The sequence below is a fragment of the Diceros bicornis genome, chromosome 19, assembly GCF_020826845.1.
Source record: "Diceros bicornis minor isolate mBicDic1 chromosome 19, mDicBic1.mat.cur, whole genome shotgun sequence".
Classification (NCBI taxonomy): Eukaryota; Metazoa; Chordata; class Mammalia; order Perissodactyla; family Rhinocerotidae; genus Diceros; species Diceros bicornis.
The window spans coordinates 25,547,287-25,570,196 of NC_080758.1; the positions used below are offsets into that span (position 1 = coordinate 25,547,287).

The 22,910-nt window shown below is 42.6% G+C and overlaps 1 protein-coding gene across 1 annotated transcript in view; it reads right to left on the reverse strand.

The window, feature by feature from the left end:
- Positions 1 to 316: 316 nt before the first annotated feature.
- Positions 317 to 22,910, reverse strand: part of LOC131418516 (agouti-signaling protein-like) — a 30,490-nt gene continuing 7,896 nt past the window's right edge. Inside the window, exons 2-4 of the mRNA XM_058562883.1 lie at positions 4,199 to 4,368; positions 2,851 to 2,915; positions 317 to 586 (exon numbers count right to left, since the gene is read on the reverse strand). Of these exons, the coding sequence (XP_058418866.1) occupies positions 410 to 586; positions 2,851 to 2,915; positions 4,199 to 4,358 (402 nt within the window). The 5' untranslated portion in view covers positions 4,359 to 4,368 and the 3' untranslated portion in view covers positions 317 to 409. The remainder of the gene's footprint in view (positions 587 to 2,850; positions 2,916 to 4,198; positions 4,369 to 22,910) is intronic.

The window sequence follows — 22,910 nt, forward strand, 5'->3', positions numbered from 1 at the left end:
TCCGAGGTTTAAAGGTAGGGGGCAGCATTGTCTCCAGTGCCCGGAACCAGAGCAGAGTTTACCAGGAGCGCAGCCCTAGGGCTGGGTAACCGGGTTTCTCCAGGCCCAGGAGACAGCGCGTGCGCAGTCGGCGGGAATGGGCGGCGAAGGGGACTCGGCGAAGGAAAAGCAAGCTTTCCTGCCCTTTAAAGAAACAGCCACACACCTTGGAGCAGCCTACATATATTTGGATTTTAGTCCAACCCAAGCCAATTCTACTTGAAGTCCCGGCTCCCGAAAGCTGCGCGCCAGCCTCGGGAGCCGCGCCCGCGCCCAGTCCTAGGAAGCCTCACCTACTAGAGATCAGCCGCCCCGGAAGGGCCCCGAGGGTCCCCAGGGAGCCCCGCCGGCGGCCGGGAGGCGGGCGGGCTCAGCAGGCGGGGTTGAGCACGCGGCAGGAGCAGGCGCTGCGGGAGAAGCGGCAGTGGCACGAGGCGCACGGGTCGCAGCAGGCGGGCGCCGGCGGCTTGCAGCTGTCGCGGGTGGCCACGCAGGGGGCGGGCGGCAGGGGCCGCGGCCGCGCCACCTTCTTCATCGAAGCGTTTTTCTGCGGGGAAACGCCGGGGCTGCCCGAGCCAGCCACGCCCGCCCCACCCGTCCTCACCCCTGCCTGGGAGCTATGGATGCCGCCGACCCGACATCCCCACCCGCTGCCACCGCCCGCTCGCCCCTGCCCACAGGGCACCCCAGCAGGTCCCTGCCTGCTGCCCCCATAATGTCCCCCGTGCCTCATCAAAACTGAGCTGGCTCCGGCCTGGCCCTCTTTTCTCCCTTGGGGATCCCACTCATCTCTGCAGTTTTTAACTACCATCTCTGTCGTCCCCTCCCAGGGCATCCGCGATCCTCTTAGTTCTGCCTTCACAATAGATCCGGAGGCCACCCACTTCACCGCTGGCCAGGCCACTATCTTCTGTCTGCTGCTCTGGCCCCCTTACAGTCCGTCTCCAGTGCACCATGGGACCTCTCCGCGGACCTAGGATGGCATCCCACTCCGCCTTAAAGCCCCCAGTGGTTTCTGTTTGCACTCAGAGTGAAACATAAACTTTACTTTGACCCTTGAGGCCCTCTCTGGTTTGGCTCTGTCCACCTTTCCGAGCAGTCTTGAGCACGGTGCCCCGCCGGCCTTCCTTGTGTGCACCGAGCACAGCAAATGAGTTCCTGCTGCGGGGGCTTTGACCTTGCTGCTCCGTTTCCTGGGGTCATTCTTTGCTGTGCTGTCCAGTACAGGTAGCCACTAGCCTTATGTGGCTACTGAGTATTTGAAATGTGTCTAGTGCAACTGAGGAGTTGAATTTTCCAATTTTGTTTAATTAATTTAAATTTAAAACGGAGTATAAAATATTTTATCCGTTAAACACAACTTTGTTGTTTTGTTAGGACTATACTTCACTTTGTAAAAAATTAGCACTGGAATTGAGAGTGTAAAATATGTACCAGGTTTCAAAGACTTAGCACCCTTCAAAATGTAAAATATCTCAATAACTTTATATTCACTACATATTAAAATGATAATATTTTGGATATATTGAGTTAAATAAAATATTAAAATTAATTGCACCTGTTTCTTTTTACTTTTTTTAATGCGGCTACTAGAAACTTTAAAATTATATATGTGGCTCACATTGCATTTCTGTTGGACATTGCTGCTCCAGATTACTGAGATTTCAGTCTTTAAGTGCTGCTTCCTTCCAGAGGCCTTCCCTGACCACTCTTCCCTTCACTCTGTCTCATTACCATACTTTAACTCCTTCACAGCGTTTGTCATCATCTGAATTTGTTTTACCCCTTTATTGGTTACCTCCTGTTCTCCTGTTTTCCCCCACAAGAATGTAAACTCCATGAGAGCAGGGATGTATCTCTCTTGTTCACTACTCTATTCCCACTACCTAGCATGTAAATAGATCTGTCAGTTCTGTCAATCATCTGATCTGCTTGTTCACTTTACAGAGAGGAGCAAGAACTTTCTCAAGGTCACACAGTGCCAGGTCCTACCTCCCAATGCCTAGTCCAGTACTTTCTGCTCTGGTTACAGTTGATCTAATAAACGAAGGCACACCGAGACAGGAATAACATGTGCATTTCAACAATGCCTTAATCCAGTATTTCCTAGTGTGGGAGCCTGTACCATGGCGGTATGATTTTAGGTGGTATATGAATATTAAATGACACTGGATCACATGCTGGGAAAGGATTCTTTTTTCAATCTCTTTCAACTTGAAAGGCTCAGTTTGGTGCCAGTATATCCTTAATGCTTCCCCAACACTCTCTAATCTTCCTTTTAACACAGAGAGCAAGCCTCAGATTTAGAGGCTCTGGCAGGCAACACCATCCAGCCAGAATTCACTAACAAGGTTGTATTTTCATTTTTCACGTATTTTTATGGTTAGCTTCTATTTATGGCAAGTGATACTGTTTTTCTATCAGAGTTATATAATTTTTGTTTTAATTTTAAACAAATATATTAAATAAACAGGTGAAACTTAGATATGGCAAAAGTTGTGGAAATGGTGCTGAAATGACTGAGGTTTGGGAAACACTGCATTCATCCACAAGAACGAATAATGGTGAAATTTCGGGCAGGGGGCTAGCTAGTATAGAGAGATGCTTTTCAGCAGGTAAGCTATTTTGCTCAGCTCCCTGGGCTTCTGTGGAGTCTGGTTCAGGGCTCCAGGCCAGGAAGCCTTTTGGTAGCTTTCAGCTTCTCTTGTTCATGTAGGCCTGGAAAATCCTTCATTCAGTTCCTAGCCAGAGCTTGGGGTCCTCCGCTTTTAAGTCCGGTCCCACCCCCACGATGAGAACTCCCAGGCCTACCTTGGAAGATCTCTTCTTCTTTTCTGCCTCTTTTCTGCTGATCTTTCTGGATTTCTTGTTCAGTGCTTCCAAGAGAGACAGAAGGAGCAAAGTCAGATGTTTCTGGAGGCCCTGAGCTGCAGAGAAGTGGGAGGAGCGGAGGGCACTCTGGGAAGTCCCAGGGTAGGGAGAGGAGGACAGGTTGGCTGGATAGATCACATCTTGGGACTTAAGCTGGCAGGTTCTCGTTAGCCTGGCTGCTGGCCTGGAGCCAGGGACTAAGAGCAAAGTGTCCTCTGAGGGAAGGCAAAGGGGAAATCCAAGAAGGCCCTGGAAAATGGACTCAGTGTCCTGTACATGGATGGACCTGTGTTTCCTGTATTCCTACTTTCCATTTCCCAGAGCTTTGGAGCCAGGCACACCTGATTTGAACCCTTACTCTGCCATTTAACAGCTGTGTGTCCTTAGGCAACCTCCTTAACTTCCTTAAGACTCAAGTTTTCTCATCTGCAAATAGGGTACTGTAATATCTATCTTGCAGGGTTGTCTTGAGGATAAATGAGGTATGTTTATTAAGTGGAAAATCTGGCACATCGAAGGTGATCAATCAATGCTGAACGGCTCCAGCCCTTTCCCTCCTCTTACTTCCTTGATGCGTGCAGAATATCCTCTTTTCCTAGTGAGAGGCAAGACAGTAACGGACATTAGTTTTGAGCTTAGGTTCTGGAGTTAAACACCTAGGTTTGAATTCTGGCTCTGCAAATTAAGAATTATGTGATCTTATGTTAGTTACTTAACTTTCCTAAGCCTCAATTTCTTCAACTGTGAAATAGGAATAAAAACAATACTCACTTCACAGTGCCTAGCACTCAATAAATATATCTGTTATTATTATTATCAGATGAAGTCAAACCAGAGCTTGGAGAAGATCTCCAATGCCAGGCTCTAATGCCCCTGATATTTTTCCTGAGCAGGAACTCTCAACCCTGGCATGACAGGACTAGTTCATCCCAGACTTTGTTATATTCTGCAGCATTTCCTACAGTTTTTTCCATTGATAATAGTTCTGTGACTCAGTAAGTTTCAGAAAGGCTAAGTTAAACCAAATTCGCCTTGTGTCTTGACTTCAGGCTTTCTTGGAGCCTGTAACATGCTAAGCTGCATATTAGATTGGTGGTGTACAGGGCTTTCCCAAACCAAATGAGTCAAGGGACATTTTATTCCTCCAGGATTATTTTGAGGAATGAGGAAGGAGCTCTAACCTATGACAATGGATCCTGGTTATCAGCCTGGGGAGCATGTTTGACATCCTGCAGCCCCTTCTCTTGGGCCAGAGCCCAGAAGTGAGGCCCCAGGCCAGGCTACTTACCCACAATAGAGACAGAAGGGGAATCCAACAGGTTCATGGAGGAGTTTCTCCTCAAGCGTCTGTCATCGTTGGGCTTCTCCTCAGGTGCCAGGTGGCTGTAGGCAGTGAGGAAGCACAGGCCGACCAGCAGGGCGGCCAGGAGCAGGCGAGTGACATCCATCCCAGGAAGACTGAGTGGGACGGGGAAGGCAGTCAGGCGGGTAGGCCAGGGGTCATGGGAAGAGGATGGGCCCTCTTGCTTTCTCTGTGCTTCTTTGGGCTGGTGCTCTGACCCCATTCCACAAGTGTCCCAGTGGAGCTGGAGGACTAGCAAGGCTTAGGACAGGGAAGGAGACTCGGTGAAGGAAGAAGAGAGGAAAGGAGAGATGGGGAGAGGAAGAGAGAAAGACAAGGGAGGGAAGGAGATTGAAGCAAAGAGAAAAGGAATGCATTGCAATTGGTCTCTGCCATCCAGAGGGTAGAGTAGCGGTTTTTTAAGTCAGTGACCCTAGGAGACCCTAGGCCTGGGTGGAGTTGTTGAAAGTTCTCCAGTAGTGCCTCACAGTGGGAGAGGTTTTACTAAGGTGCAGAGAATAAGGCTCATAAATTAAGACTCCGTGAGAAAAATGTAGGGATAAATGGCTTCTTCAGACAAGTATGTATGTCGTTGCATACACTATATTCCCACGGCTGGAGGGAATAAGTGCAGGTATGATTTGTGTTAGGAGGATGGACCTGTCGACACAGGCTAACTGGATTTGTGGATTTATTGCTAGCTGAATTTTGATGAAGACGACGGATCCCAGAATGGATTTCTTCCCCTGAATGCCTGGGTTTGGCTCAATCAGGGCTTCAGCAGCATCTTCATCTTCTCTGAGTGCAGGAGCCCCACCCCTCACCCACCCTGTGCATGTTCTCTCAGGTCTTGGACAAAGCTGAGGCTGCTTTTCCAAGGTTCTCTCCACCCTGCCATAAGGCACTGTGGGCAAGAAGAAAATAAAATAGTCTGCTCGTGCTGGTCCTGCCTACTCCGGGGGTCCTCTTACAGCAGCCTGGCCAATTTTTAGCCTATTCCTCCCAGGTTGTTGGAGTAAAATTTTCTGCATGTTTGTTACATTCCAGGACGAGAGACCCAAACAGGCAGCCCTCACCCTCATAAATTTCTTGATGTGCATCTTCTACCCCTCTCAGCCCTAATGCCAGTTCTGATTTCTTCAGATCCTTTCATCCTTTCATAGGGCATTTGCCTATCATGAACTGGTCACCAATTTTCTTTCTCAAAGCCTGGTAGTGAGTCAATGAAATGGGTACTGGGCTGGGAGTCAGGACCTCCGAATTCTTGTCTTGGCTCAAGCATTAGTAAGATGCATGACTTTGGACAAATCCATTCCTTTTTTTATGGAGTCTAATTTCCTCTTTGGTAAAATGAGGAGACTGGGCTCAGTCAGTGGTTTGTATTCATTTAACAGGGGAATTCTTTCTTCAAATAAACGCTGACTTGCAGTATCCCAATATGTAAAATAGAAAGAGGCAATAAATAGTTTTCTCAGGCAGTTCATATTTTTGTTGTATGATGGGACAACCCATCTTCTCAGATCCTAAAGCCCAAAATATCTCTTGAGGACCTCAGGTTCCCAGCTCATGCAGTCTGATCTCTGAGGTTCCTAGCCCCCATTAGCAATAGTTAAAAACCTGTATCAGAAAAGTCTAGGGACTGAGGCATAGTTATTTGTTCCATTCTCTGCTTCTCAGAACTTCACACTGTCCTGTCAAAGCCCTTATCATGTAATTTATGTGTTTGTGTCTCCTGATTGATAGAAAAAGGAGAGGTTATATTTTACTCATTTCTATGGTCCTGAACCTGGCACCCTGACCAGCCCAGAGCAGTAACTCAGCAAATGTTGGCTGGATAAATGCTCATGTCTTAAACTAAGCTCCTCATCTTCCTGGCTTAGTGCGTTTCTGAAAAGAACGCTGTTAGTTCCCTCTTTAGCATCAACTATGATCTTTCCCCTTTCTAAGAGGATCTTAGATTTCCTAGATATACATTTTGGGTGCCGGTGACCTGATCGCCAGATCCAGGGGAGGCCTTGATTTATTTACGACAAACAGCAAAACCCCAGCCCGTCCTCCCAGTATTGGTTAGGGCACAGGCATGTGACTGAAGATGATCTAACCCGAGGAAGCCCAGGCCTTTTTCTGATTGTTTAGGAGAGCTCTTTCTCTCTCACTGGATATGTAGGAAAAAGCCCGCAGTCCTGGTTAGTGCTGGCAGTCATCTTATAAAGGGGAGCCAGTTTTAGAATGAAGCTGACATAGTGGAAGGCAGATTGGACAGACAGTAAGAAAGGACATTGCTAACATAATTAAGCCAGTAGATCAGAACTTGCCTGAAGCCCATCTTATATCTAGACTTACCAATTAGATAAGCCAATACATTTCCTTTCTTGTTTTAAACTGAGTTGAGTTTTCTGTTTTTCTCAACCCAAGGCATTCTAAAGGATACTTTTCCCTTGTCAATTGCCCTGGAGTTGCATCTTTATACCTAAAATCAGACTCCAAGGTAAAAACTGCATACAGTACAACTTTTCTTCAGCATGACAAATGATCGCTGTTGGGTTTTTTTTTCCCCATTTCACACCATAATGAGTAGTTAGCTTGCCTTTAGGAGTCACATTGTATGAAGAAATCCTTTTCTTTGAACACTAGGATCACAGGCAGCATAATGAAAAGCTTCACACTGCCAGAGGTGTATGGGAACTGAGACTAGCTGAAGGAATAGCAGATCCTCAGCTCCCAATACTGGGGTGAGTATCTCCTCACCCCAGAGCAGCGGCTCTCTGGATGGGATGTTGAACAGAATTGTCTGCACTACTTAAATTGCTCCCCTCCCCTCTCTCACTCACTTGCTAAGTATATACAGTTGGCTTTGTGTAAATCAAATGTGTGCATGATCTGGCTCTACTGTACTCTCTACCTTTGTTCAACGACCATCATCCGCAGTCAAGAATCTTGGTCTTAATGTTTGCCTTTCTTCCCTGATTTTTATATCCTATCTCTCACCAAATTTTACTTTATGTTCCCTTCAAATAATCTCGTATTTTCCATCCTCTTCACCCTGGCCCGTTCCTTGCTCTCAATGGAACAAGTTACACTGAGTCCATCTCCCTGCCTTTGCTCTTGTTTCAACAACATCGTCCACTCTCAACTCACCCCCATCACATTTCACTTTCAGGTACCAGCTTGACGCCAGCTCTAGCACATTTTCTCTTTCATCATCAGGCCAGCTCAAATAGCTCTCTCCCTTTTCTGAACTCCAGTTCTTAAATTCAATACTGTTTCGCTTAGTACTTCATTGTTCTCTAATTTTTCATGTGGGTCATTCTCATCAATTAGACTTAGTTTTTTGTTTAAAGAAGATGGGACAGTGTAGCTGAAAGAATGCATACTCTGCAGTCAGATAGATGTGGCTTCGCCACTTGCAAACTATGTGAGGGCACGTTGCTTAACCATTCTGAGCCTCAGCTTCTTCATCAATGAAAAGGGACATCATAATACCTACTATACAGGGTATGCTGGGAATTAAAATAGGATCAGGAGTTAATGCAGTGCCTGGTGTAAATGTTAGCTACTTGTATTAATTACAATGGACATATGTTTAAAGAAGTTATATTCTGGCAATTTTATATTTTCTAACTCTAAACTCTCATATAGTTTTGATTTTAATGCTGGACAATAATGGAATATCCCTCCAACTTTAAGAAGCTTAGAATGAAGGTGGGGGGCAGCTGTTTGGGTCTCTTCTTTTTGGAATGTAGTAGACATGGAGAATATTGTTCTAACCAAGCTGAGGGCTGGTAGGAACAGGCTAGAAATTGGCCAGGTAAGGGGAGCCTATTTACTACACTGTGACCTTGGAAATTTTATTTAATCTCTCTGAGTCTCAGTTTCCCATTTGCAAAGGAGTAGCAATCTCAGTGCCTGTCTCAGAGGGTTATTGAAAACATGGAAATAACCTTTCAGTAAAGCATCTAGCACAATGCTGGATACACATCATCACTTGAGAAGTGTTTGCTGATGCTGAATCTCTCTCCTGCGTGGGTCTCTCTCTGCCCTTTTTTGGGCAGCAGGTCTCTTCTGCCTAGTTGATCCTGCCAGCAGAATGAGCTGTATTCTCCTTGCTCACTGGTGGTGACTACATTTCATTTTGGTTCACATCCCTGTAGCCCCACATGTCTCTGGTGCCCCGTTCATTCTCAGTCACTGATGGCTTCAAACTGCTCCAGAACCCAGAACCCCTTCCACAGGGGCCCAGAGCCTCATGGTTGCCTCCCAGCTGCTGTAGCTCCACTGTCACCCCTGCCTATCCCAGTTTGCCTTCCTGCCTGTTTTGGCTGCCAAGGCCACTTGGACTCTAACTTCTTACCTAGCTGAAACGCTTTTCTAGCTGGGTTCAATCTAACTAGAGCCAGCAGTGTTGCTTGGGATGGCTAGTTGGTTAGGACTGAGGAAAATGAGCAAAACTATATTTGAACTAATTCCTCCATTCTCTCTTTCTCAATTCCTGGGCCCTCTCTTCCTAGCAGTACTCTCTTCTCTCTCTAATGATGCTGGCTGGGCCAGCTTGAGAAACAATTTCTCCTTCTCTCCTGTTCCCCACACCAATCACTCGCTGAGTTCTAGTGTTATTCATTCCCCCCATTTCTCACATCCTTCCCTCCCTTTCCATTCCTTCTGTCCCTAGGCACCGAGTTCCTCCCACCTGGCCCTCCACGGGAGCCTCCTCACTGGCCTCCTTGTCTCCAGAACGAGGCTAAGCTTCCTTTGAAAGCCCTATTTTCATTCATTCACTCATTCATTCATACATTCATTCATCAAGTCAACAAATATTTGTTAAGCACCTACTTTGAACCAGCACAATGCTAGATTCTTGGGATACAACTGTGACCTAGTCAGACATGATGCTTGTTTTTACAGAGCTTACATCCTATCAGGAAGACTGACAAGTTAAATAAATTATTCTAATAAAGCTTGTTCTGTGGGAAATCTAAACTAGTGTGGGGGCTAGGGGAGCAAGTTGCACTGAAGCTGAGAACAGAGGTCTGAGTTGGAATTAGCCATGTTGGAGAAAAGGGTGGAGGTGGTGATGGTTGTATTGCTGACACTGAGAATCACATATGTGAAGATCCAAAGGTGAGAGGATGGTGCACTGGAGAAACTACAAAAAGTTAAGTAAGGCTGGCAAATAGATATAACGGGAGAGGGAGGCAGGGGCCAAATCATAACAGGACTGGTAAACCTAAGGAGTTTGGAAAATATCTTAAGGTCAATGGAAAATGACTGAAGAGTCTTGAATGAGGGGAGGGACTTAATAAGATTTGCATTGTAGAAGGATCCCTCTGACTGCGGTGTGGAGATGGAGGGGGCAAGACTGAGAGGCTGCTGCTGGATTCCAAGCAGTGTCATTCCTCTGCAGGGCTTATCCTGATTACCAAGAGAAATACAAGCTCTGCAGCCTCAGAAAGGCACCAGGGCCCTCCACAATCTGCCCTCCACATTCCTTTCCAGCTTTATCTTTCTTACAGAAAGTATATATCCCAGCCAAGCTTGGCTAATTCCTGGTCCCCATACAAAGCTCCTGACCTTTGCTACTTCTTAAGCCTGACTACTTCTGAAGCCTTGACCCCAGTACCTATCTTGCTGTACAAGCATTTATTTACTTATCAGTTAATGTTCACTGAAGCTGAATCTATAGCCCCGGGAACTGCAATATTCATTCACCTTTTCCACATTTTGTGCAGCATTTATATAGTCTTTGAGCTAAGAATGATTTTTACATTTTTAAAGCATTCTATTAAAAAATGTATCCAACAGAGACCCTATGTGGTCCACAAAGCATAAAATATTTACTACCTGGCCTTTTACAAAAAAGTTTGCCAACTCTGTCTAGACTGTAAGAATTGTGAGGGATTAGAGCAAGCACATAATATTTGCTCTATTGATATCTATTAACCGATAGGGTAATTAATTGCTTCTGTGGGAGATCAAGATTTGGCCACCCTGAAATATATCTCTTTACCTTGATTGTTTTCTCTGAGGGACATTTGACCTCCCCCACTAGCTGCCTAGAGAATTTGACATGGTGGCTCCTTCCTGGAACAGATCTTCTATCATGATGGCTGTAATGATAATGTAAAATAGATGTTACAATGGGAGGGGCACCAAGCCCCTTTTATCAAAAAACTCTATCTCTCCCTGACCACATTATCTATAGATGACCCTGAAAAGAATTGTCTTCTTGCCCTCTGAAGTCCCAGACCACTACCCACCCCCAACACCTTCCTCGCCTTTAGCTACAATACTTAAGCAAGCAGCTTAGACAGAGGGACGAGTTGCTCATTTCTGAGTTTCTCCCATGTATACATGTTATTAAACTTGGTAATATTTTCTCCTGCTAACCTGTCTTGTTGATTATTTGGCGAGCCATAAGAACCTTAAGGGAAGGGGCAGAGGGGGATTCTCACTCTCTCCCCACAGTTTTGGCGTAGTCGCCAGGATCCCCACTGGCTGGCAAGGTGCCTTCTCTGGCTGGAAGAACTGCCTTCTCCTTGGGCTACTGCAGATAATGAGATACAGGAACGCCGGATGAAAGCCGGCAAAAGGTAAGATTTCTTACCACGTCAGGATCCCGGAATCTCTGTCTTCTGGTCTGGTAGAAGCAAGCGGTGAGAATTTTTTTCTCTTTCTAAATTTAGATTGGCAGGAGAAAATATTTGGGAAACTAGTTTCTTGAGCTTTTAGCGACTCTAGTAAATTTGGTAGAGTACTCTTGGTTTTGATCTTGATCCCTTTTCCTCCCAGAGTAGTCTCTGTCTTGTTCTGTGTCCTGAGAACTTGGCTTGTGACCAGTGAGAATATTCTTCTTGGTCTCCACCATACGGAAGGTGCAGTAACCGGAGTGCACCTTAGTGGCCAGTTGAGTAAACCGGGGTTCCGAACTGTCTCTTCATCCGGCTGTGCCAAGCTCTCAGGGGAGTTTGTCATAAAGGGCCCAGTCCATAAGGGCTTTTGTCTTCTTAACCTTCGTTGCTTGTTAGTGCTGGAAAAATCCCATTCCAGTATCGCCTGCCCGGTGTCACAGATTAGCAGTCTGTGACTGGAGGTGTCCCACACTATTGTGGGAGACCGGAGACACTGTTTTCACTACACCATCCTTACCGCCTGTGCAACGAAGGTCTTTACTTTCTCTGAATATCTTTGGGAGTGAATTCTGTGGATCATGGGGGCTACATCGTCTGCCCCCTCACCAGGGACGCCTCTTGCATCCATGGTAAAGATTTATTCTAAGTGTGCAAAGTTACCTCCAGGTCTTTCCTTAAAAATCCTTATTGGATCGAGTCACTATTGGAATAAATATACAAATGAAGATCCTACTCGTCAATGGCCAGACGATGGATCCTTTGAATTGGGAAAACTTCTAAATTGGGAAAAAAAAAAATGTTTTGAGAGCTCTCACACAATTGTTTAATTGGTACCTAAAAAAAGGCCAGAAAAAGGAAGGGAAAAATTTGACTAGCCTTAAGACCTTGACTCAGGTTACAATTGAATTGAGAACATGTAAAAGTATAAGTGTTGATAAGATTATAAAGGTTGGAATGTTTGACCTAATTTTATATAAAGAGGTTACATCAACTTTGCCTGAGTATGTTTTAAAATGTCTGACTGGGAATGCTTCCCTTGTCCAAAATTAGAAGACCAAGACCTATTGATAAAAATCTTAATGATAACTATGTTCAGAGGTATAAGAGGTGATGAAATTTACATGAAATTTTGCAGAAAAAAACTGATGTTGTTTCTATTACAGAACTGGTTAACAAAAATAGTAATTTAAATGATGGCTAATTTTATCTGAAGTCTTATGAAGTCTTGTAGGTAATCTAAATAATTATTGGGAATAAGTAACTAAATAGTTGTGAAAAAGATGAATGTTGGGTGAACTTTAAACAATAATTATGTGTTATGGTGGTTACAGCTTCCAAACTCTTTTTGGTGACTTAAAACTTTAGAGTTTTGCTAAATTTTATGATAAAAATTCAGTGAGTATCATCATTTCCAAACAAGATAAGATATTAGACATTGATTGCTAAATGTACCTTTGTCTACTTTTGGCTTTTCATTACAGGAAAACTAAAAGATGTTTTGGGTCTATTGGTAAATGTGTTTTATTAAAAGATTGTACTATAAAGTAACATATTTCTAGAAGTTATGAAGTGTTTATAAATTTTCCAAGCCACAAGATACTAATGTAAAAGAAAGTTTATAATTGTTTACTTAGTTTTTACTTACAAATTAAGGTTTCTAAGGGTTAAAATTTCTAATTAGTATATGTGATTGAAGCTACTAAAAATTAAGAAAAATATGTCTGTGTACAAGGAAAGTAAGATGTATAAAGAAGGTACAAAGAATGGAAATATTTTGTTTGGTTGATTAAGAAAGATAAATTTGTCCTCAAGTACTAGGAGGGAAAAGGAAGACATGGGACAAATTCTGAATGTAAAAAGAAAGTTATAGAAGGTTTGTGGAAGGAATTCTAGAAAAGGAGTTTTATGCATGGTCAAGTTGGCTAAGATTAAAATGAATTTAATTAAGTAAATGAGTTTTAATATCAGAAGTAAGCTGGAACAAAATTATAATTTGGTCTTATTTTTTAAATTTTTCTTGAACTTTTCATCTGAGAGGTTATAAACAGTTTCTTTACCTTTGAGATGTCTTTGTTTTGTTAAAATAATTTCCTATGTTCAAAAGACTGAGGTCTCTCTATTAAGGCTTTTTGAACTGTTAATGCTCTGTTTGCCTTGACTTTTTATATTTTTGACAAACTCCCCAAAATTCATATCTTAAATAAAGTCTTTTTTTTACTTTTTTTCTTTGAGAATTTTCAAAGGGCCCTGGAACTTCTCAAAGAAATTTGCTCTCTTCCTATAAAGAGAAAGATACTAAACTTATTAGGCTTATTCAGTATGTTAAATTACATGGAAAGCATTGTCAGACAAGTGATGATAAGCCTGCTTAGGTGGGTAAATGTTATTGATATAGGTGTTTTAAAATTGTATAACATTACTGAAATTCTGATCTGTCCTGGTCATCAGTCATAATTCTGGTTATTATTATTTTAAAGTGTTGTATGTCACAAAATTAACCAAATTTCTATGTCAATTGCCATTTTGAGGTCTTGTTGTTTACAGACTTATTTCTTTGCTCTAATGCTTTTGCAAAATATGTTTCAACTTCAGAAAAATTCATGGAAAGGACTCTGACATTTACACTGGAGTACAGGTTTCTGACAAACTTTCTGATCATAAAACTGAACTTGGTAAGAAATTACAGAAATCTGATGGAGAAACCGATGACTTCATGAAGCTGCTAACAAAAAGATTGGGATCAAGAATGGATTACACAGGACTAAATGAACTGATAAGGATGATTATAATTTTTATGATTTTCATTTGAAGTATTGCTGAATTTTTAATGTTTTTTTCAGATTTAAGGAAAACTTTTTCTCTTTTCTCCTGAGCTAGCTATGATTTATAGCAATTTGGTAAATGATACTTTTGTAAGCAAAATTGAAATATTTCTTTTTCTCTCTACCTGATCCCTCCAGAATTTAAAAACTCTTAGTAAGTGAGTATTGTTGTTTTCATGGCAACATAGTTATTTGCATAAGTTCAATAAGAATCTGTTCTCCTTATAACAGGACACAATGGGAAACACTGGTTATATTACCAAGGCTGTGACTGGAACATCATATTTGCAATATAACCATGCAGCTTTTGAGGAATGAAGATTGGACTTTATGGAATAAAGCCACGTGGAAATATTGGCCTGGTACCTTATGTTCCAAGCAGCACTTAACAGGATAAGTAAAGAATGTCACTTATCTGGCAGGTACAAGGAACCTCGAAATATTTTGGGGGACCCTCGGAAGGGAGGAATTCACCCAAATCTGTAGGTATTACAGGCGAAGTCTGATGACAAAATCCTTGGCTTGGCTTTCCTGGCCTCGAGAGGCCTTTAAAGTTCAATCTGAGATTCCTTATAAAAAGTTCCAGCAAAGCAGATTTAAAAGAGCTTATATGATCAATTGCTACTTCTTGCTGTACTTATGTAAATAATTGGGCCAACTCTATTGGAACTAGACTTATTTTGCAAACTAGTTAGCTTTAATTTGGCTATCTTTGATAAAAATGAGGGTGATTTTAGAAAGCAAAATTATATTTCAGTAAAAACTATAGTATACATTTGCGGATATTAGATCCTAGTTTTGTTAATTGTCTTTTGAGGTTTTTGTTTTATATCTGTTGACTGGACTGGATCCTGATTTTTTCTAGTCTCCTGAAATATCTGGCTACAGATATCCAAACTAACATTTTTGATTTTTTCCATCATTTTCATTTGGAATCATTGAAAACTGAACCTGCCCTTTTTTCTGAAGCCTTACAAACTGAAGCTGATGGACTTGATATAAACTTAAGAGATTACCCGATGACATCATCAGAGACATTTTAAACTGCAAAATATGCTTTGACACTGACATCTAAAAATCTTCTTAACTGGCTATCCTCTAAACTCAGAAACTGCTTTACAACTTGCTCCAACCACTAACCTTGTTTTTCTTTTGTTTACATAGAAATGCTTCTATTAAATACTTGATTGCTTGCTTCCACAATATAGGCATAACCTTGAGAGCCCACCTGCATCACCACTTTCCAAAATGAACTTAATTGAACTGATCTATTATCAGGACTAAGAAATGTGTTCAGTTAGATGAAACAATCTACCAACTCAGCTTCTGGACTATGAAACTTCTTTAAGTTTCAAAAGCACTATGAAACTTTTAGTTTCAAAGGCGGGAATGTGGGAGATCAAGATTTGGCCACCCTGAAATATATCTCTTTACCTTGATTGTTTTCTCTGAGGGACATTGGACCTCCCCCACTAACTGCCTAAAGAATCTGACATGGTGGCTCCTTCCTGGAACAGATCTTCTATCATGATGGCTGTAATGATAATGTAAAATAGATGTTACAATGGGAGGGGCACCAAGCCCCTTTTATCAAAAAACTCTATCTCTCCCTGACCACATTATCTATAGATGACCCTGAAAAGAATTGTCTTCTTGCCCTCTGAAGTCCCAGACCACTACCCACCCCCAACACCTTCCTCGCCTTTAGCTACAATACTTAAGCAAGCAGCTTAGACAGAGGGACGAGTTGCTCATTTCTGAGTTTCTCCCATGTATACATGTTATTAAACTTGGTAATATTTTCTCCTGCTAACCTGTCTTGTTGATTATTTGGTGAGCCATAAGAACCTTAAGGGAAAGGGCAGAGGGGGATTCTCACTCTCTCCCCACACTTCTTTGGGTAAAAATATTAATGACCCTTTTTAAAAGGCAAATGTGATCTTAGGAAAGATAACTTGTGCCATTACCAACTAATAATATTTCTCATTGATTTATCAGGTTTCAGATTTGATTTAGGACAGGGCTGGATCCTAATGAGACAAGAATTAGGACTGGTAAGTTTTGATTATTAGAGGCAGGGGAAACATCTGCATCATAGTTATCACAATGTTTTGAAACTTTCTATTACACCACGCTGCCTAGAATTCACAAAGAATCAATGCAATAACACCCGAAATACAAGTGAGAAATATAATTATTGGAAATTACAAGACAACATTTTGATTAGTTACATAAAATTAAATGTGTATTTTAAGATTTTATTCTGTATCTCTCTGATCTCTTCCAAAAGCAATTTTGTATTTGATTTTGGCCTACTTACTGTTGCCAAAGAGACCATTTTTTCAAGTAGCAGACCTCCAGCAGCAATGGGTATTATTTTTAGAAGGACAAATCAGAAATAAATTCGACTCGAAAAGAAACAAAAGGAAAGGAAAGGATGGAGATATGACAAAATGGGTTGGGGAGAAGCTCTGATTAAGGAAAGGCTCTGATTAAGACAAGACAGAAGAGTCACGTCATTGATTGGGAGGTAGTAGGTGTAGTTACTCTAGTTCTTTGGGTCTTCCTCATGCATAATGCTGGCCAAAAAGCATGCTGGGAATTTCTGCAAAGAAGCAAAAGGCTGGTTGGGAAATCTGAGTTAGAAAAGGAATGGCTGGGTCTGGCCCCGTGGTGTAGTGGTTAAGTGTGCACGCTCCGCTGCTGGTGGCCCAGGTTTGCATCCTGGGTGTGCACTGAGGCACCACTTGCCAAGCCATGCTGTAGGGGCGTCCCATATAAAGTAGAGGAAGATGGGCACAGATGTTAGCACAGGCCCAGTCTTCCTCAGCAAAAAGAGGAGGATTGGCATGGATGTTAGCTCAGGGCTGATCTTCCTCACCAAAAAAAAAAAAAAAAAAAGGAATGGCTGGAGTTTGGGGAAGATTAACTGAGACCCAAAGTCCACATTTACCACTTGCTCTGAACATATGATAATGCAGGAAGAAGAGCAGCCAGCAAGCCTAATAAAAATACTAGCCTCTGCACAATGGGTAGGGAGCAGATCTTCCTAGGTAACATCTCCAGACTAACTCAGGATACATAGCAAATCCAAGAGTTTAATTTTTTTAAAAAGTTTCCTTTGCTGTGCAAGTAAGTCTTAATGAATAAACTTAAAATACAACTTCTTAGAACCTCAGTAACTTGTTAGAACTATAAAACTAGACTGAGCCTGGGAAAGGTGAAGTCTCAGTGTTATTAATCTTATTTGGATATTGGGAGAGAGCTAGGAACCAGTATTCCTTACATCAATCCTAGAGGAATATGTATATTCTAAATGTAATATATGTCTATAATATCTAGTTGTATTATGATCTTTGGGGTCAGACATTTTTTAGAGTTTAGACTTTTGTGGATTTTAGAAAAACAGTATCGTCTATATACCATATTAAATCACATATAAGGGATCAGGGAGCACCCATAATAAACAACTTCTGCAGAAAAAAGTTGTGAATATTCATAACAAACAGGATAAACAAAGACCACGAATTGATTTGCATCAATTCAGGACAGGTTTTGTTGCCAAATGACTTCAGGTAAGGTCAGGTTTTGCTGCCAAATGAGTTACCAAAGGAAAAAAAAACTTACAGTTTTCAGAGTTTTGGGATTTTACAATTTCAGGTAAAGGATTATGGACCTGTACAAAACCTCACTGCTGTTACTATTCAACGTGGGACACACACTAACCTGGTATTATACAGGATAATAATGCTGACAGCAATGACTACCAGTGCAATTGTGTTTCTTAAGGGTAATTTGTCCTTCCACTCTATAGTGGTGAAGACTGTTTTTTGATTTGTGGTATCACTGATGATAATTTCTCCTCTTAAACTCATCATCTGCTTTAAATTACTGCTGAGGACTTAAGATGAGTTCCTCTTCAGCACAGTGGATATACAGAATCCAGAAAGGGGAGTCAGGGCACCAGGACATACCTACCTTTTGAGTGACTGTGTGACCCTGGGCCTATCTGGGCCTCTGCTTTCTCATCTTTAAATGAAAGGATAGGACTACATGTCTCAGTAGACTACAAGGCACGGAGCATAAACAATAAAGATTTGTTTAATGAATGAAAGAATCTAAAGACCTTTCTATTCTAAAATTCTATAAATCCATAATTTCTGATTTCTTCAGAAATCAGAACAACAGGCTTTGGGGCAGGTTAAACAGTTGCACAAAGAAAGATTTTGTAAAGGCCACTTGTGTATCCTTAAGAGCTGAGGGATTTACAAATGCATGAGTGTGACTAAATCTGATTAAGCCCTGGAAAAGAGGGCATGGAAAGTCATAGCTAAATGCAATTGGCTCACGTATCTCAGGAGTTTTGTTGATGTGTGTGTGTGTGTGTGTGTGTGTGTGTGTGTGTGCATGTGTGCATACTGACGTGTAGGGGCTCTGCTTGAGGGAATACAGGAGACAACAGTGCCCAGACCATTCCTGACTAGGGTAAGGCGAGGAGACAGTATATCAGAATACAGTGCACACTGAGTAAGCACTGCAGGCATCCCCTTAGCTATGGCACTGAGGAAAGCCTGATATCTTAATCCTTTAGGATCAGGACCTTGGTCCCCAAAGCAAAGGAAAAGATTACAATATCCCAGTGATGGGGGATGGCTAACTACCTATTGGGACAGAGGTATAGTAAGGGATGAGAACTGAGGGAGAGGTGAAGGCAGCAGAGTCTTCTTGAAGACAGTGAACAATATCAGCTTCTGTCCATACTAGGTGTTAATAAGGTGCAGCCCTGACCGCCTGCCTTGGGCTTCGCTGGTGGCACCAGTGAGGAGAGCCAGAGTGTCTGGGCAGGGGAGGTGACTGGGCTCAGTTGGCTGTTGTAGCAGTGGCTTCCACCAGCCTTGCCAGGCACCAATGGCCAAGGACCTGGGGGTCCGGGTGAAGCTCATCCCTGTGGAGAAGAAAAGCAGCCAGAGGCATAGTAGTATTTGGTAGGGGCCCAATATGGAGGAGCAACTGTAGACTGCAGAAGACTTATATAGGCTAGTTGTGATGGAGGCAGACTGTCCCCTGATCAGTGTTTTGGAACAAAACACATACTTGGGAAGAAAGGGAAATTACAGCAGGAGGGAATCTTAACCTTGAAATCGTCTGCAAAATTTTGTGCATTTTTCTGGAGAGAGAGTCCATAGCTTTCTCCGGATCCATAAGGGGATCTCTGCTCCCTCAAAAGCTCAGAACCGCTCAGCTTTTGGAAGCTAAAATAGAGACCCCTTCTTTGGATATTATCTTCCTTCAACCTGAGGGGGGCTCATCCAGAATCACAGGCACATGAGAGCAGAGGGTATTGTCAGTTTTTTCTGTTTAGGCAATAATTCAGTTCTATAGCTGGGTGAGCGTGATTGTTGGAAGGGGCACATCATTCCAGATTAGTGCTGGTTCAGAGTATACTAAAGAAATATAACATTGAAGCAAACTGAAGAATATAAACAATGTGGTCCCATTTGTGAAAAAATACCAAAACTCCCTCAAATGTGCATATGCATGTACATGCAAAGAAAAAAGCCTGGAAGGATACATATTAACACTTTAATAGTGATTACTTCTTAGGAGTGGAATGGAGGATAGAGAGTGAAGTAGAGACATGCACTTCTTTAGGTACTTCTGTATTTGAATTTTTTTTACAACTATGTTATTACCTTGTAATAACAATAAAGGATGACAGAAATAAAATCCTGGATGCTGCCTGACACATCATCAAAGGATTTAAAGAAGCTGGACAGAGAATTATATTCGATTTGTGACAATGAGGCTGGGGAATTTGCAGGACCCTCCTCTTCCTTTGTACCTCAAATTCAGGGTACTGTTTGTTCTCAGCACCTACTGCTGTGTCACCAGAACAAAGGGCTTTCTCATAGCATATATTGCTTTTACCTGGGGCCTCTTCTCTGCCCTGGAACACTCTCAAACCCTACTACCCTTCTGGTTCATCAGCCACTGTTTCTGATATGCCAAAACCTAGGAGAGGTAACATAATTTTTGTTGTGGTTTAGTTTCTCAGCCAAACCAGCTGTACTAAATGCTGAGGGCAGGGCCAGAGGAGAAATATCTCATATTCATAGTTACCTAGATTCCCCACACCAGATTCAGTGACTGCATAAGGATCCCACTCCCCACACATCTTTCACCCACCTGGGCAGCTGGTGATATGCATCCCGAAAAGTGCCTGGCTGGGCTGAGCTTAGGAGGCTCCACTAGGGCTATTGGCCTATTCCTTAACGTTCACACAGACTTTTCAGTGATGATTTCTGGGATAGCATGAGGTGGCAGTATGTTTCATCTACTTAGTTTGTCTTAGAATAGCCATTCAAACAAAAAATATTTTTTGAATGCCATGGGAAGCCTTCCCTGACTGCCCCCCTCCAGGGGAGTTAATTATTCTCTCCTCCCTAAACACATTGTATTGTAATGATTTGTTCATTTGCCTGTCTCTTCTAGACTGAGGCCTCATTAAAGGAGGAGCCTGTACCTTATTCATCTCCATGCCCACCCTCTCCCCTCTACCCCCTGCCCCACTGCCTAGCACCATGCTCAGCACAAATAAGGCCTCAGTAAACGTTTCTCTCAGCCGAGTCAATTTACTATATGCTCAGATGGACAACAAAGAGTCCCTGCCTTTAAATGGATTTCAGTCCTGCAGGGAAGACAGACAACTAACAACAAAAGGAGGAGAGAAGTGCTAGAGTTGAGTTACAAGGGAAATAAAAGCCTTGGGCAGGCAAAAGAAAGAGGGTAGTTAAACAGCACAGGGTCTTGGATGATTTTGAGTTATTTTGGAGCGAAGATGTCTCTAATTTCCTCAGTCTCCTTCCAATTTTGGGTTGCAGCTCCTGGAGCACTCCCACACTCACCTCTGTGCTGCTCTTCCTGGGCCCTCCCTGGCTCACATGATTTTGTGTAGCAGAGACGGTGCCGGGTGCCATTCCTCTCCAGCCTCTGCTGACTTTCCCTTAAGCAGTCTCCTTGAATTTCCTGCCTTAGAGGGTGGCTTCCTTTTACAAACATCAGGCCAGTGACAGCCAGATGTGCACAGCCAAAGCCAATTACTGAGATTTTCATCCTGTTTTAATCAGTTATGTTGGCTGGAGGTTTTCTTAAGAAACCGAATCTCATACTGGGAAGATCATTAGGTACTGTACGGCCAAATCAGGCAGGTGGCCCTGGGGTCGCAGGAAGTAGCGAGTGGTCTGAGTCAGTGGTACAGGTGCCAAGGTCTCAATCCTTGCCCAAGGGATAATTCTAGGCATTTCATTACCTCTCTCTCAAAAAAACAGTTTCCTCCTCATTCCTCTCTCCCAGAATGTAAGTTACAGGCAGGTTACCTAATTTGTGGGGCTCCAGGCAAAATGAAAATGCAGGACCACTTGTTAAAAAATTAAGAATTTCAAGAAGGTGACAGGAGAGCATTAAACTAAGCACGAGGCCCTCTAAGTGTGGGGCCCTGTGCAACTGCACAAGTTGCACGCCCAAGAAGCCAGCCCCGGTTACATGATTGAGAAAGCTGACACTGATGATGTGACATGGTGGCTATGAAGGAGTTTGTGGATTGGGGGGAACATTAAATTACACTCAGTTAAGTGTCAGCAGTAAGTGATATAATAATGAGACTGCTTATAGACATCACCTGCAGCTGTCTAACCAGCGTTCCAGGCATCAGACATCTCAATGGAGCCGGGGCCAAAGAATGGACCTGGGTTCTAGACCCAGCCCTGCCAGGTCTGGCAACTTCTGGCAAGTTACTTTCTCTCTATAGGCATCTTTTTCTTCACCTGTATGAGAAAGGATTTGAATTAGATGTTTAAATTCTCTTCTAACTCTGACTTGCTATGATTCCAAATGAACAGCATTCCCCTCAGAGAGGCTGCAACACATTCTGTTGAATATTCCTTTTGACGGCAAGGATTTGCCCTCTGAAAATAAATCTGATTCTGGAAATAGATAATGATTTGCAGCCAAGTCTGGTAAGGATAGCAATGTGTGGCCTAAGTTATGAGATTTCATAATTTAAAAATGATTTTAATTTTTAGCTGACACAACCAGAATTGAGATAGCCAGTTGAGTATTTTTCCCCAAAGGTGTAACCTTGAGAGTCCATAAATTCATTCTAATGCTGAAAGTCGCTTAAAGTATCTTTAGAATTCTAGACATGCTTTCAGAGGCAATTTAGAAGTCATACAAGAAAAAACACTGCGTAACTTAATAATCACAACTTTTATCTCAGGATGGAAACCTGTTTTAATTGAGGACTAGATATGTACCCTAAAAGTAATCAAAAGCCTTAATGAAGTAAATATCAATTTAAATTTGTCTTCTTTTTAAAAAAACTTATTTAGGAGGGGGCTGGCCCGGTGGTATAGTGGTTAAGTTTGCGTGCTCTGCTGTGGCAGCCCAGGGTTTGCAGGTTCAGATCCTGGGTGCAGACCTACACACCGCTTGTCAAGCGATGCTGTGGCGGTGTGCCACATACAAAGCAGAGGAAGATTGGCAACAGGTGTTAGCTCAGGGCTAATCTTCCTCACCAAAAAAAAAAAAAAACCATTTAGGAGAGGAGGATACAAAATGTCAAGCTCACTAGATTTTAGAATTAATAAGAAGAGAATAAAACAGGCAAAAAAGGAAAGTAGAGAGGAGAAAGACAAGTATAAAGGAAAAAATCAAGAAATAGGAGAAGAGTTATGAGGATGGGAGCTGAGGGGCAAAGGGAACTTCAACTTTACCTGTAGTTTTATTTATTTATTTATTTATTTATTTATTTATTTGTTTATTTGTTTATTTATTTATTTATTGCGAGGAAGATCAGCCCTGAGCTAACATCCATGCTAATCCTCTTCTTTTTGCCAGCTCTGAACTAACATCTATTGCCAATCCTACTTTTTTTTTTACCCCCAAAGCCCCAGTAGATAGTCGTACGTCATAGTTGCACATCCTTCTAGTTGCTGTATGTGGGACGCAGCCTCAGCCTGGCCGGAGAAGCGGTGCGTTGGTGCGCTCCCGGAATCTGAACCCAGGCCGCCAGTAGTGGAGCGCGCGCACTTAACCGCTAAGCCACAGGGCCAGCCCACATTTTTTTAATAAAAAAGACTTGAAGTGGGGCTGGCTCAGTGGCATAGTGGTTAAGTTTGCACGCTTCCCTTTGGCGGCCCAGGGTTTGTGGGT